Genomic DNA, 15034 nt, shown 5'->3' with positions numbered 1-15034 from the left:
TCCTCTGGTTTTTTTCTCCCCTTGCCTCAGTGGAAAAAGCCTGCTTGCATTCACTCTATCTATACCCATCATAATTTTATATACCTCTATCAAATCTCCCCTCATTCTTCTACGCTCCAGGGAATAAAGTCCTAACCTATTCAATCTTTCTCTGTAACTGAGTTTCTCAAGTCCCGGCAACATCCTTGTCAACCTTCTCTGCACTCTTTCAACCTTATTTATATCCTTCCTATAATTTGGTGACCAAAACGGAACACAATACTCCAGATTCGGCCTCACCAATGCCTTATACAACCTCATCATAACATTCCAGCTCTTATACTCAACACTTTGATTAATAAAGGCCAATGTACCAGAAGATCTCTTTACAACCCTATCTACCTGTGACGCCACTTTTAGGGAATTTTGTATCTGTATTCCCAGATCCCTCTGTTCCACTGCACTCCTCAGAGCCTTACCATTAACCCTATATGTTCTACCTTGGTTTGTCCTTCCAACGTGCAATACCTCACACTTGTCTGTATTAAACTCCATCTGCCATTTTTCACCCCATTTTTCCAGCTGGTCCAAGTCCCTCTGCAGGCTCTGAAAATCTTCCTCACTGTCTACTACACCTCCAATCTTTGTATCATCAGCAAATTTGTTGATCCAATTTACCACATTATTATCCAGATCATTGATATAGATGACAAATAACAATGGACCCAGCACTGATCCCTGTGGCACACCACTAGTCACAGGCCACATCATCCCAATTCACACCAGCAAGTTCTAGCCTTATAGCCTCATAATTTGCCCTTCCCCAATTAAAAATTTTCCTGTCCTCTCTGATTCTATCCTCTTCCATGATAATGCTAAAGGCCAGGGAGTAGTGGTCACTGTCCCCCAGATGCTCACCCACTGAGAGATCTGTGACCTGACCGGTTCAATACCTAGTACTAGATCTAGTATGGCATTCCCCCTAGTCAGCCTGTCCACATACTGTGACAGGAATCCGTTCTGGACGCACTTAACAAACTCTACCCCATCTAAACCCTTGGAACTAATCAGGTGCCAATCAATATGAGGGAAGTTAAAGTCACCCATGATAACAACCCTGTTATTTTTGCACCTTTCCAAAATCTGCCTCCCAATCTGCTCCTCGGTATCTCTGCTGCTACCAGGGGGCCTATAGAATACCCCCAATAGAGTAACTGCTCCCTTCCTGTTCCTGACTTCCATCCATACTGACTCAAAAGAAGATCCTGCTACATTACCCTCCCTTTCTGTAGCTGTAATAGTATCCCTGACCAGTAATGCCACCTCTCCTCCCCTTTACCACCCTCTCTATCCCTTTTAAATAACTGAAATCCAGGAATATTGAGAATCCATTCCTGCCCTGGTGCCAGCCAAGTTTCTGTAATGGCTACTACATCATAATTCCATGTATGTATCCAAGCTCTCAGCTCATCACCTTTGTTCCTAGCTGCTTTCTGCTGAGTCCGAGCTATTCAAATCTTGATTGTCTAATCAACGGCTTTCTGCTGATCTATTCAAATCTTGATTGACTTGATTGCACAGACCAACTGCCAAAACTGCCAGAATTTCTCGAGTCAAAGCTCCACTCCTTCACTGGCCCACTCATTCACTGGCCACTTTCCACAGGCCACTTCGCTTGAGCTATCCCTCTATTTATCTGTTTCAGCTTTTCAAAATGCTTGGTCACCTGACCTCGATTGCCCAATCAGCTGCTTTCTGCTGAGTCTGAGCTATTCGAATCTTGATTGTCTCATCAATGGCTTTCTGCTGATCTATTCAAATCTTTTCACTGCCAAGATGTCCCTTATTTTTTGTAATATTGTTTCACTGTACACATTAAATAAATCAGAAGAGAAAACACACCCTTGTCTAACGCCTGTCTTGATTTTCGTAAACTGACTCACTTCTCCATCTATTCTTACAGTGGCAGTTTGTTCCCAATACAGATTTCTGATTAGGTGGAGGTCTTTCGAATCCAGATCTAGAGTTTTCTGTAAAACTTCAAATAACTTATTGTGCTTCACTTTATCAAATGCTTTTGTGTAGTCGATAAAACAAACAAATCTTTTTGCACTTGAATAGCTCGTTCTGATAGTATCCTTAACATCAATATTGTATTTCTCGTACCTTTGTCTTTCACAAAACCACACTACTTCAGCTTGTATCTTACTTTTAGCTCTTGTCATCAACATTCTTAGAAGTATCTTGGTGATATGACTCATTGAACTTATGGTCCTCTGTAATTCACATTCTATTGCTCCAGGTTTCTTAGGAAGAGTGATAAGTACTGATTTTTTCATCTCTTCTGGTATTATTCCAGTCTCGTAAATGTCATTGATTAAATCAGTAAGTTTTTCAATTCCATAATCTTCAAGGGCAATAATTTGTTCTATTACTAATTCATCAGGACCTGCTGCCTTCCCTTTCTTCATCTTATTTATTGCATTACGAACTTCAGATTTTAAAATACTTGGACCTTCAATATTTTTCTTAATTTCTGGTTTTTCGCCTCGATCGTCTTCAAACAATTCCTGAATATACTCAGTCCATCTGTTCATAATCTCATCTTTTTTCATGATAATGGTACCATCCTTTGCTTTCAAACATCCACCTGAAGAACAGAGGAGCTATTTATCAGTGATATTCTTGATTTGTTGATGTAACCTTTTTGGATCAATAATAAGGATTCTTTCTATGCAATGTACAAAAAATAAACATCTCAAGATTTATATAAAAATTCTAGGGTGCCTCAGACTTCTACACAGTACTGTACAAGTACTTATTTTCATTAGATCAATCAATGTCATCAGGTGGGGTTAAATCTTGCAATGTATCTTAAGCTTTAATAGAGAAATAAAATAGTCCAGAAGTAATATCATCAGCGATCTTGCACATAAGGTAGAGCTACTCATAATGGAAAAGCTGAAAGCAAAATACCAGAAAAAACAAAGCCCAACAACAAAAAATGGGTGGATGCAGGCCAATCTTTCAAAGGCTACAAAAGATGAAAGACGGATGAAAACTGTGGAGTATCCTGCTCATCCTGGACCCATAATGGGTGCTCAACCTGCACCAGCTCACTGGAAGCCAGCTGACTGAGATATTAAAGTTTGATCTGGAAACTGCTTGACCTGTAAAACTCAGGTTCTCACTAAATTTACCAACCTGAGAATTAACCCAAGCTTCACCTTTCCACAGATGCTGCCTGACCTGAAGGGTTTCATGTTTTTAAAATCCGAGCTTTTGCAGGAGCTTATGAATTCTCATTTCAACTATAATGTCAAGAGTAGCTTACAATGGAGGGGTGGGGGTTGGGTCTTTCATCAAGGGAAACATTGAAAATACTAAATTACTAGCCACATTGATCTATGATTTAAGAGCTGCAAGAGAGCAAGCATAAGTGTAAAACAAAAAAGGAAAATTGGCACATAAAATTAATGTTGGTCTGATATTTTTAGATACAAACACTAAAAATGAGGAATTGTAAGCAGAATTAAAAGGGCTAAAACCTAACTGACCTATTTGCAGCTTGGCTAATAATGTTGCAAAGATAACTAAAGAACTTGTTGCATGGGAAAGCTACCAAAGATGTATGTGATAACGAGTGTTTAACAAACAGCCCCAGACAGTACTCAGGGCTCATTTGATTTGCAGATTTTCCCAAGCTCTATTAGCGACGCAAACGTGCTAATAAACAGTATGTATTTTTGTTTGACTATTATTCCTTGGGTCTGAACCCAAAGTCCACTGCTAGAAAGGCAGATCGACAAAGTGACCCAATAACCAAAGGAATACATAAAACTTACCTCCTCAATGCCAGCAATATTATTAACTGCTAGTTTCTTCAGTGAGCTTTGCAATTTCTTGTCATCAGCTGTAGCTGTTCTATGCACTACCTTCTTCTTCCTGCGAGCTGTGCCCTGACAAAATGCAATGAATATAAAGTTAATCAAGTTGGATGGCAGTTGAATGTTTTAAAATCTGTAGACCCTTTTAATATCTTATCTAATTCCAAATAGTTCATTCATGATTACTTAATAAACTAAAGCAAAGCATACTTGCAAACTGAAAATTACATTATTTAATGTACATGATGAAGAAATGGTGTACATATAATTCCAAAGTCAGGATTTAAAAATTCTTTTTAAAGCTGGTGTCAGATTTATCTGAGCCGAACAAGAAGCATGCATTATTTTTCTAATGCCATCGCAACCATATTCAATGCAATTCACAAAATTTTCCTTGCAAGACATTGCTTAAGTCAAAAGGTAGATAATCACAGATAAACTATTTTGAGCAACAGTAATTTCAATATATTGATTGCATAATACCTCCAAGTTCTAGTAAACTGTTTAGACTACATTCTATTGGTCAACCTGTTTTTTTTTAGGATACATACAAAAATGTCAGAAATATTAAGTATACATATAATTAAATATAAAATACATGAATATTGATAAGAAATGTTACAAAACTTTGTACAAAAGCTGGTAATTTGTTTGCACAATTTATTACTGCAAGAATCACATTCCAATCACCTTACATTCAAAAAAAGTGATGCTCAAAACTTAATACAGGTGTCCCCCGCTTTTCGAACGTTCACTTTACAAAACCTCCGTTACAAACGACCTACATTAGTTCCCTGTTTTCGCTAACAGAAGGTGTTTCCACTGTTACGATAAAAAGCAGCGCACCATAGAAAAATCAGCGCGCGGAAAAAGCAGCGCCCCAAGCAGCCACTCTCCTCCGGATTCGGAACTGCATTCTCGCCGGCATTGCTTAAACATGTGCCTGTGAGCAGCCGTTAGCAAGATGAGCTCTAAGGTATCGGAAAAGCCTAAAAGAGCTCATAAGGGTGTTACACTTAGTGTAAAACTAGACATAATTAAGCGTTTCGATCGTGGTGAACGAAGTCAGGACAAAGTGAGTTTGGCTTGTGGAAGTTGACGAAGATGATATTGAAAAGAGGTTTTGGCATCCCATGACAAGAACTGATAGATGAAGAGCTGATGCAATTGGAAGAGGAAAGGATAACAATCGAAACTGAATGCAGTAGCGAAATGAACGTGAAGCAACTGCGTGAGATTTTCGCTGCAATGATAAAGTACAACTTTAATTTTGAAAGTGTACATCGGTTTAGGGCATATTTGCAGGATGGTTTGAGTGCTTACAAAGAACTGTATGATAGAAAAAAGCCCAAAGCTCAGCAGTCAAGCAAGCCTTCCACATCAGCCACAGCAGACGACGAACCTCAACCTTCAACATCGAGGCAGGCAGAGATAGAAGACGACCTGCCTGCCCTAATGGAAACAAACGACGATGAGATGACACCCCAGTGTCCCACCACCTCAACCCCCAAGCCGCGGACAGATACCGATTCGCGGAGGATGCAGCGGTAGCCGGAAGGCACACAGCACGTCTTTAAGAAAAAAAGCAGAAATAAACATGCTAATTAATTAGGTGTCGCCTAGCACGTAATTGTCGGCCCAGATCAGAGGCAACGCAATCCGCAATCAGCTCCGATCTGGGCCGACAATTACGTGCCGGGTGGCACCTAATTAATTAGCTTGTTTATTTCAGCTTTTTTCTTAAAGATGTGCTGTGTACCTCCCGGCTACCGCTATACTACTGCATGCTTCACGGCAATGTATCGGGCGGCAGCCTGGAGGTTGGGGGTCACTGCACCACCCAAACTCCGACGACTCAGCCTAACACACCATCATCAGTGTGCTGGCCGCTGTCCCAATACCGGTAAGTGATACTACACTGTACATATATTATTTCTACTTTATATCGGCTGTGTATTTTTACGTGTTGTTTGGTATGATTTGGCAGCTTCATAGCTTAAAGGTTACTGAAGAAAGTGTTTCTGCCGAGAGCGCTTGTGCCGTGTTTCTGCTGACGGCACTTGCGTGAGATTTTCGTTACGGACAGCGGTGCAGGCAATGATTGTGGAAAAGTATTTCTACTTTATATAGACTGTGTATCTATCATATCATTCCTGCTTTAACTATATGTTACTGTTATTTTAGGTTTTATGTGTTATTTGGCATGATTTGGTAGGTTACTTTTTGGTCTGCGAATGCTCACAAAATTTTCCCATATAAATAAATGGTAATTGCTTCTTCACTTTATGACATTCCGGCTTACGAACCATTTCATAGGAACGCTCTACCTTTGGATGGCGGGGGAATCCTGTATGAAACAATCATTAATAGATCCTTAATCAGATTGAATTTTTGAACTAATTCAATGAAAGGGAGGGATTTAATATAACGAAATATTTAGAGATGCAAGAAATTTCAAAGGCTGGAATCAAAAGTCAAATCGAAACAAAGTTCACAACCTTGGATGGAATAGTAGGACAAGAGTTTAGGAAAACTGAACTACCTCCTTAAGCAGAAAGAAATAATTCATCCACTTTCATGCGTACATTTTGGTTACAATGCCTCTTCCACATATTACGATAGTCAGAAGAATGGTAACAAAATTTCGTGTTGCACTCACATCAGGAGACAATAGGGCAGATGACACAGAAACTCAGTCAGAGGTAGTCTTTGAGGAGCATTTAAGAAGAAAGGAATTTATATTTTGCAAGGAAATTCAAGACATTATGCAGCAACTGTTCAGGACACAGCTGTAAATGGTAGAGTGACTAAACTATTGTATGTTCAAGAGGTCAGAAAGGTTGTTGAGCTCAGGACATTACAGAAATAGAAAAAGACAATATGAAATAGAAGTCAGAAGACAAGCATCAGAATTTTAAAACCACTGTTGCTCACCATGTGCCAAAATAAATTATCAAGAAGAGTGAAACATGGAAGGAAGCTGAAGTTTTGAACAATCAAAAGTTTAAAGTGCACAGAACACAAGGCTGTCCTGGAAGTTAATGGAAGACTTAGATTTAGAAGAAACAACGGCAATGAATTACCTTTGAACACTGAATTGCATCATGAAAGGGAGAGAAAATGGAAAAATATATATTTTTTAAAGTATTTATATTTTTTAATCTATGTATGTTGTTAAATTATTTTAAAGTTCTGTATGGGCAAAGTTAAGGTAATTTTGCTGGTGGGATCTACTTTTTCAACACGATTTCCACAATTGGATGTGAACGACTTTAACATTAGAAAAGCAATAAATATGAACCAACGAATAGTCAAATTCATAAAACACAACAGCTCCTTCTTCATAGATGTCAAAAATTAAGCTAAGTACTATCAATTATCAATTGGAAAATGTGCTGTCCTGTATCAGAGCACTAGAAAATGGCAGATTTGACACCTAATCCAATTCCACTTACATCTTCACTTTTTGTGCAATGCTGGGTGGAACCAATTCAACGAATACAAGGAAGAATCTATTAAAGAGATATACTCCAAAACAAAACAATTATTTAATGTTTAATAGATCAAATATGGAATTTATTGTTGCAAAAGTTTTCTTAGAAATATAAAAAGATTAAGAATTTCAAAACATTTCTATAAATTCATTTAAAAATAAGATTTCATGGTAAAACCAATAATTTGGTCATCATTTCTTGATGAAACCTCTTCATCAGACTCTCAAAATGGACACTACAAATTATGAATTCTCCCCACCCCTCCCTCATCTTCAACTTTCTGAAAGAAACTTCTATAATCTATGTGGATATACAACAGAACTGTTATGCTTTTGTTTACACATGATGGGCATTACTCTGTTACTACATAAAATGGTCTTAGGTAGGGTGCAGATACAGTCAATGCACCATCTCATGATTACATCGTAACTGTCAGCGCTAACAAAATGCAAATACAGCACAGGACATTAAAGCCAAACCCAATCCTACTGTAATTAGTAGTTTCTTGTGTACTTGCTAGCAAGGGTCACTGGATAGTAACATACGACCTGATTTCCTGTAACTCAGATCACTGCAAGAACAGAATCTGCAACCAAGAACATAGAAGTTTACTGCAAATTTGTGAATAAGTCTGCGTATATTTGTAAGTAGATGCTGGGCAGGCATCTAAAAATTATTGGTTTATTGAAAATGTGTATGGTAAAGCCATGATATCTACAAATGTCATAGTTCTACCATGGCAGAACTACTACAATCACAGTTTATCAATACCTCTATTTCAAAGTTATCAAAGTAAATTTATAATCGAAGTTCATATATGTAGGCATATACATCCCTGAGATTCATTTTCTTGTGGGCATACTTAATAAATCTATAACAGAATAACAACCACGATAGAACCAATGAAAGGCCGAAACTTACTTGGGCATTCAACCAGTGTGCAAAAGACAACACTGAGCAAATACAAAAAAGGAAATATTAATAATAAATATCAAGAATATGAGATGAGTAGTCCTTGAAAGTTTGAGTCTATAGGTTGTGGAAGCATTTTAAGGATGGGGTAAGAGAAGATGAGTGAAGTTACCGCCTTTGGTGTAACAGCCTGATGGTTGAGGGGTAGTAACCATTCCTGGACCTGGTGGTTGAGTCCTGAGGCTCCTGATGGTAGCAGCAAGAAGAGAGCATGTCCCAGGTGGTAGGGTCCCTGATGATGGATGCTGCTTCCCTGTGACAACATTTCGTGTCGATGTGCTCAGTGGTGGGGAGGGCTTTACCCATGATGGACAGGGCCATATCCACTACTTCTTGTAGGATTTTCTATTCCAATGGTGTTACCATACCTGGCTGTGATGCAGCCAGTTAATATACTTTCCACCACACATCTATAGAAATAGAAATCTGTCAAATTTTAAATATCCTGCTGAACCTTTACAAACTGCTAAGGAAGCAGAGGTGCTGCCATGCTTTTTTCAGAATTGCACTTATGCGCTAGGCCCCAGCAGAGATCCTCCGAAATCATAACACCGAGGAATTTAAAGTTGCTGACCCCCTCCACCTCTGATCCTCAAGATGAGAACTGGCTCATGGACCTCCGGTTTCCTCCTCCTGAAGTCAATAACTAGCTTCTTGGTCTTGCTGACATTCATTAAGATGTTGCTGCTGTGGCATCTCTCAGCTAAATTTTCAATCTCCGTCCTTTACGCTGATTCATCACCAGCTTTGACTTTGCATATACAACTGTTGAGTCGTCAGCAAACTTGAATATGGCATTGGAGCCATAAGTCATAAGTGGTGGAGTAGAGCAGGGGGCCAAGCACACAGCCTTGTAGTGCAACTGCGCTGATTGACCATGGATTGTTGCCAATCTGAACTGACTGGGGTCTACAAATGAGGAAATCCAGGATCCAATTGCACAAGGAGGTATTGAGGCCAAGGACTTGAAGCTTACTGATTAGTTTTTAGGTGATGGCATTGAATGCTGAATAGTACTTTGAATTTTAATTTTAATTTCAATTTTAAATAATTGAAAACATCAATAGTTTCAGATATGCAGATGACACTGTACTAATTGCAAGTACGGAGGAAGACCTACAAAACAATTGATATAGTTGTTGAAGAAAGTACAAAAATGGGTCTATCAATTGCAAAAAGACAGAATGTATGATGATATCCAAAAAGAAGGAGAATCCTATCTGCAGGCTGAGAATAAACGAGAAAGACATAAAACAAGTACAGAACTTTTGCTACTTAGGAAGCTGGGTGACATCAGATGGCAGGTGTGACATAGACACCAATAGAGATGGCAAAAGACACCTTTATGAGAATGAAGAGTATACTGACCAATACTAAACTAGGCATGACAACCCACCTCAGAGTACAGAAATGTTATGTTTATCCAGTTATGTTATATGGCTCAGAATGTTGGACAATATCTAGTAACATGAGGAAACGAATTGAAGCAGCAGAAATGTGGTTTTTGAGGAGGATGCAAAGAATATCATGGACGAAATGAATATATAACAAGGATGTCATGAACAGAGCAAACACAAAAGAGAAATAATGTATGAAACCACGAAAAGGCAACGTAACTTCATTGGACATGTGGTTAGGAAAGAGAAGTTAGAATGCACAGTAATTATGGGAAAGATTGAAGGGAAGAAAGCAAGAGGAAGACAAAGACAAATGACAGGCTGGCCGGTGGTGCAACGACATCGTCGCCGGACCCGGGAGCGGAGGTTCCCAAGTTCGAAACTAGTCAGGTCCGCCCCCGAGTACGCTTTCCATCCGTGCCGGGTTGAGTGCCGAGATCGCAACTCGACCTCGTAAAACAAAGGGAAAATACTGTGAAATGTCTGTGTGAGGAGTGGCATGTCACACAGTCTCTCTCACTCACTCCGCATCTTGTAAAATCCATCATCACGGACGCACGCACGGACACGCAAACGCACACGGGCACACGCCAAAAAAAAACAAAGACAAATGATGATGGAGACAGCAGCTAGAGTACTGGAAATAAATACCAATGAATTGATCCACCTGACCCGAAACAGGAGTGTGTGAACCATGGCAGTCAAAGCTCAAACTGGGCATGGCACCTGATGACGATGATTGAATGCTGAGCTATAGTTGATAAAGATTATCTTGATGCATGCATCTTTGTTGTCGAGATTTTCCAGAGTAGAGTGAAAAGCCAGTGAGATTGTATCTGCTAGGGAGCGAGGCAAGTTAGAGTGGATCCAAATCGATTTTCAGGCAGACTTGATGTGCTTCATCACCAACCTCTCAAAACACTTAATCACAGCGGATGCAAGTGCTACTGGACAATAGTCATTGAGCCACATTACCATGTTCTTTGGCACCGGTATAACTGAAGCCTGCTTGAAGCAGGTGGGTACCTCAGACTGCCAAGGTGAGAGGTTAAAGATCTCAATGAACACTCCAGCCACTTGATCAGCACAGGTCTTTAGTACTTGGCCAGGTACTCCATCTGGGCTTGATGTTTGTGGGTACACCCTTCTGAAGACTGCTCGCACATCAGCCTTAAGAGACTGAAATCACAGGATCATCAAGGGCTGTGGGAGTTTGTGATGGTTCCTTCATGTTTTGACGTTCAAAGCGAACATAGAAGGCATTGGGCTCATCTGGAAGCTAAGCCCTGTTGTCGCCTTTGACTCTTGAGGTGATAGTATTCAAGCCCTGCCACCACTGTCAAGCATCCTTCATTGAATCAAATTTAATCTGAAATTGCCACTTTGCGTGTGCGATGGCTTTCTGGAGATCGTACATGGACCTCTTGTAACTCTCTTGGTCACCAGACTTGAATGCCTCTTCATCTGGCCCTTAGTAGACTAAGGATCTCATGGTTCATCCAGGGTTTCTGATTGGCGAAGACTGAATGATTTTCTGGAGACACTCTCGACTACAACTGTTTTAATAATGTCCATGACAACCATAGTGTATTCATTCAGATCCACAGCAGAGTCCTTGAACACGAACGACCTAGTCCACTGACTCCAAGCCATCCCGTGGCCACTCCTCTGCTCCTGCAACAACCTTTTTGTTGTCCTAATCTCTGGAGCTTTGCTCTTTAGCCTCTACTTCCACCTTTGTTGATTCTTTTTAATACTAAAACAATTAAATAATCAAACATGATTTTTTTAACCCACTGATGATATGAAGATATTGGGCAAAAAGCTAAATGTACTACAAACCCAGCAGAGATGCTTTCTTAAAACCATGGTCCAAAAATGTTCGGGAACAATGTATACATCAGTGCAGCATGTACATGGTTTTTTATTATTGTTGTGCCAAAAAAAAACAATATTTGATTTATACAACGCAAGCATGAGGAAATCTGCAGATGCTGGAATTTCAAGCAACGCACATAAAAGTTACTGGTGAACGCAGCAGGCCAGGCAGAATCTCTAGGAAGAGGTACAGTCGATGTTTCGGGCCGAAACCCTTTGTCAGAACTAAGGGTCTCGGCCCGAAACGTCGACTGTACCTCTTCCTAGAGATGCTGCCTGGCCTGCTGCATTCACCAGCAACTTTTATGTTTGATTTCTACAATGTCATCACCAGATTACATAGGCTTAACCTTAGACTTGTATTTTTGGATACCAAACACTTTTCTAATCAATAAATAAACATGAAAATACATTCAAATTCAAAAACTGGAAATGCTAATTCAGCGTTAACTATTGTTAAAATTTACAGGTGACATCTGCTGAAATAGTCACCATGAAAAAACATGTCATTAGGAACAGTATCCATTTGTACAATAGTCAGGAAAAGGAATAATCATTCAGGTCAACACACAGCCAAAGTATTACACTTCCTTTCAGAGTCTACCCAATATTTCTTAAACTGATAAGAATATATTCCTCCACATTAATTATAAAGTGAACATCAAGTGCTGGTCTTCTCAGCAGTACTATCCCATTAATAAAAAGCTAATGCACTTGCATATTTGATATGCAGGCAATTTTTTAAAAATTTTAGTATGTCAAAAAACATGAAATGTTCCACTTTAAATGGCCTTATGTTAGAATTTTGGAATTTTGCACTCATCATCCATGACTGTTTTGCAAAGTAATTCATGCTTTAAACTGCTGTAGTCAATAAGGCAAAGATGATCCCACAATGCTCTCACTAAGAGAGCTATCATTGTAGCCATAACTGATACAAGTCAAACACAGATTTGCTCAGTGACAACTCATGTTCAATGCAAATGCCTTGTATTGGAAAATGCATTGTATTTTCTATGTATTACAGTATTTACTCAACAGTATATATTCAAATGTACACATTGTATTTTCTATATTTACTATGTAACCACTGCTAGCTCAATAGGTATTCACTATGTAACCATGACTTTTGACCTGATCACTATTAATTCATGAAGAGAACTAGAATGAAACCAAGTAGAAAGATAATGGTGGCGAGTAAGGGGATGAAATATGTGGCAGTATGTCAACGCAAGACTAATTAAGAAATAACTGTGGTTAGGGATGACAGGACATATGGTCTAAAATGTAAACTAGGACATAATTAAGTTGGGGAGTAAAACAATAGTGGAAAGTCGAGAGCGGATATATTGATGATATATAATCACAGGCCGACTGGATATGATAATGTAGCTAAGATAGGAAAATTGCTATAAAAAATGCTGTATACAAGCCTCGATGGGCAGTCAGCTACTAGCTTTCTGATTGTCTCAGATTTGATTTGCAAATTAAAGTTTAAAACGTCTTGATGAGTTTTCTGCATCTCCTTGTCGTTTGTGAGAAACGAGAAACCACGACATTTGAGGACCTAATCTAGCTAATTCAATCCAGCCATGAGTTACATTGCTGTTCTTAAATTCTGAAGATTTAAAAAAAATCAGAGGGCCCCCGTGAAAGTAGATAAAATATCCCTTTGAACCAAAACAGATTTATTTCAGCATTCCAGCCAATATTTATTTCTCAACCAATCAGATCAAAACGTTTATTTGGTCTGCGATACTTGTGTGAAAATTAACTGCTAAGTTCCACGCCTGACAGCAACAGTTGAACCAGAAGACCTTCATTGACTGAGAAGCACTTTGGAAGATGCTGAGTCCTAAAAGGAACTTTACAAATAATATTTGCTTTTAAATCTGTCATATTTTAACAGGATAATAGAACAGCAATGATAACCTCAAAATTTAAACCAATGAAAAGATCAAATATATCTGCCAGTCACAGACCAAACCAACTTTGACACGGCTGAATTCTTTCATTATCACTGGATAAAACTGCTGGAAATGCCCTTTTCAGAGTATATTAAGAGTTCTCTTCACATTGTTTGCAATAGTTTAAGAAATATTTGCTGCCTTCAAAGAGAACCACGATAAGCAAATACAAAATTATTGCAATATTCAAAATATGTGAACATACAAAGGAACAAATTTAATGGTCCTGATTGGTAAGACAATGCAAGCATTATTGAAAGTTGTCTTTAAAACTCCAGTGCAAAAGCAGAGTTCCACGGCCACTGGAAACCTGACATTTACAACAAAATGCTGCAAAAAAGCAAAAAAGCCAAAATAATTTGAGAATGATATTAATGTTTCTGGTCAATGACCTTAGCACAGAACTATAAAAAGATGAACATGAAAAAGTTTGTCTCACTCTCTTGCTCTGTAGATATCAAAACAGTAAAAACTGCAAACACACCTGTAGTTCTAGGCTTTGAAATTAAGGATTAAGTGTAACATCCCTTATTAACAAAAGCAACAACCTAGTATTTGAAAAGTTATACCATTTAAAAGTCACAAAAACAAAACACTAATTTTCTTGATATTAAATTAGTGGCTGCCATTACATAAACAACTATGACAAACAATGATCTCACCTTTCCTCCTATCCGGACCTGAGCCTGTAGTTTTGCTAATTTTTCCTGATTCATAGTGTATAATCTGGAGAAGGCAAAAAAAAAAGTAAATTCAAAATCACTATATTTACATTATTTTCGCAAAATAACAAACATTACAATGCGATCTAGGCCAGTTAATTAAAGATTAATTTCCATGTAAAACTTGTTATCTAAGTAACTTGAAAGGACTTCTCGTTCTATAAACACAAATGACGACTAGATTTATTTATCGTAGCTCTGCTTTACTTTTAAACTATTTTTTTCAGCGAACTGAGAGGTAGACATTTGAGTAGCATGACAAACGTACGGTGCACACTGAAAACTTCAGTTCCGTTCAGGCTTCACAACCAGTTCCGATATCTCAGGAAAAAGACCACATCGATTTGACACACGGTTATTACACTTTTCTTCCACTTAAGTCATGTCGCGGCCTAACGTGCCCAGCCTTAGAAAGCAACCAGCCACAAAATGTAGCTCAAACCAGCCGATTTTAAAATCCCACCTCCAAACTAATTTTGTTCACAGCAATTTCTCGTTCCCCGCTCCCGCACATAATTTGCTAACACGGGGACTGCATCTCGATTTTATCAGGGCGACAACTGCGCGGTCAATCATAGTGACAGGAAACTTTTCTGCCTCGGTCACAAACCTTATGATGTTTGTCCGGACCCAAAGGAAACACGCGGTGAGCAAGATGGCGGGTATGGAAAGAGATGGAGATCGGGACAGAGTACACGAGCCTCCAATGCGTCTCCCGGCACGTGACGCGTCCCGCGT

General features: G+C 39.0%; 1 protein-coding gene across 3 annotated transcripts in view; it reads right to left on the bottom strand.

Annotated features, from left to right (window-relative positions):
• The window catches only part of btf3l4 (basic transcription factor 3-like 4), a 50141-nt gene extending 35107 nt beyond the window's left edge, over window positions 1-15034 (bottom strand). The window contains exons 1-3 of one of the 3 annotated variants that reach the window (XM_063064350.1): window positions 14907-15034; window positions 14237-14300; window positions 3825-3938 (exon numbers count right to left, since the gene is read on the bottom strand). In XM_063064350.1, coding sequence (XP_062920420.1) covers window positions 3825-3938; window positions 14237-14290 — 168 coding nt within the window. In that variant the 5' untranslated portion in view covers window positions 14291-14300; window positions 14907-15034. Of the gene's footprint in view, window positions 1-3824; window positions 3939-14236; window positions 14301-14564; window positions 14636-14906 lie in introns of those variants that run through there. The other 2 variants (XM_063064351.1, XM_063064352.1) reach the window with 2 other exon arrangements.

The sequence above is a fragment of the Mobula hypostoma genome, chromosome 12 (genome assembly GCF_963921235.1).
Source record: "Mobula hypostoma chromosome 12, sMobHyp1.1, whole genome shotgun sequence".
NCBI classification, from domain to species: domain Eukaryota; kingdom Metazoa; phylum Chordata; class Chondrichthyes; order Myliobatiformes; family Myliobatidae; genus Mobula; species Mobula hypostoma.
Note: the sequence above shows the minus strand (reverse complement) of the source record. Positions and strands in the feature narration are given on the sequence as shown.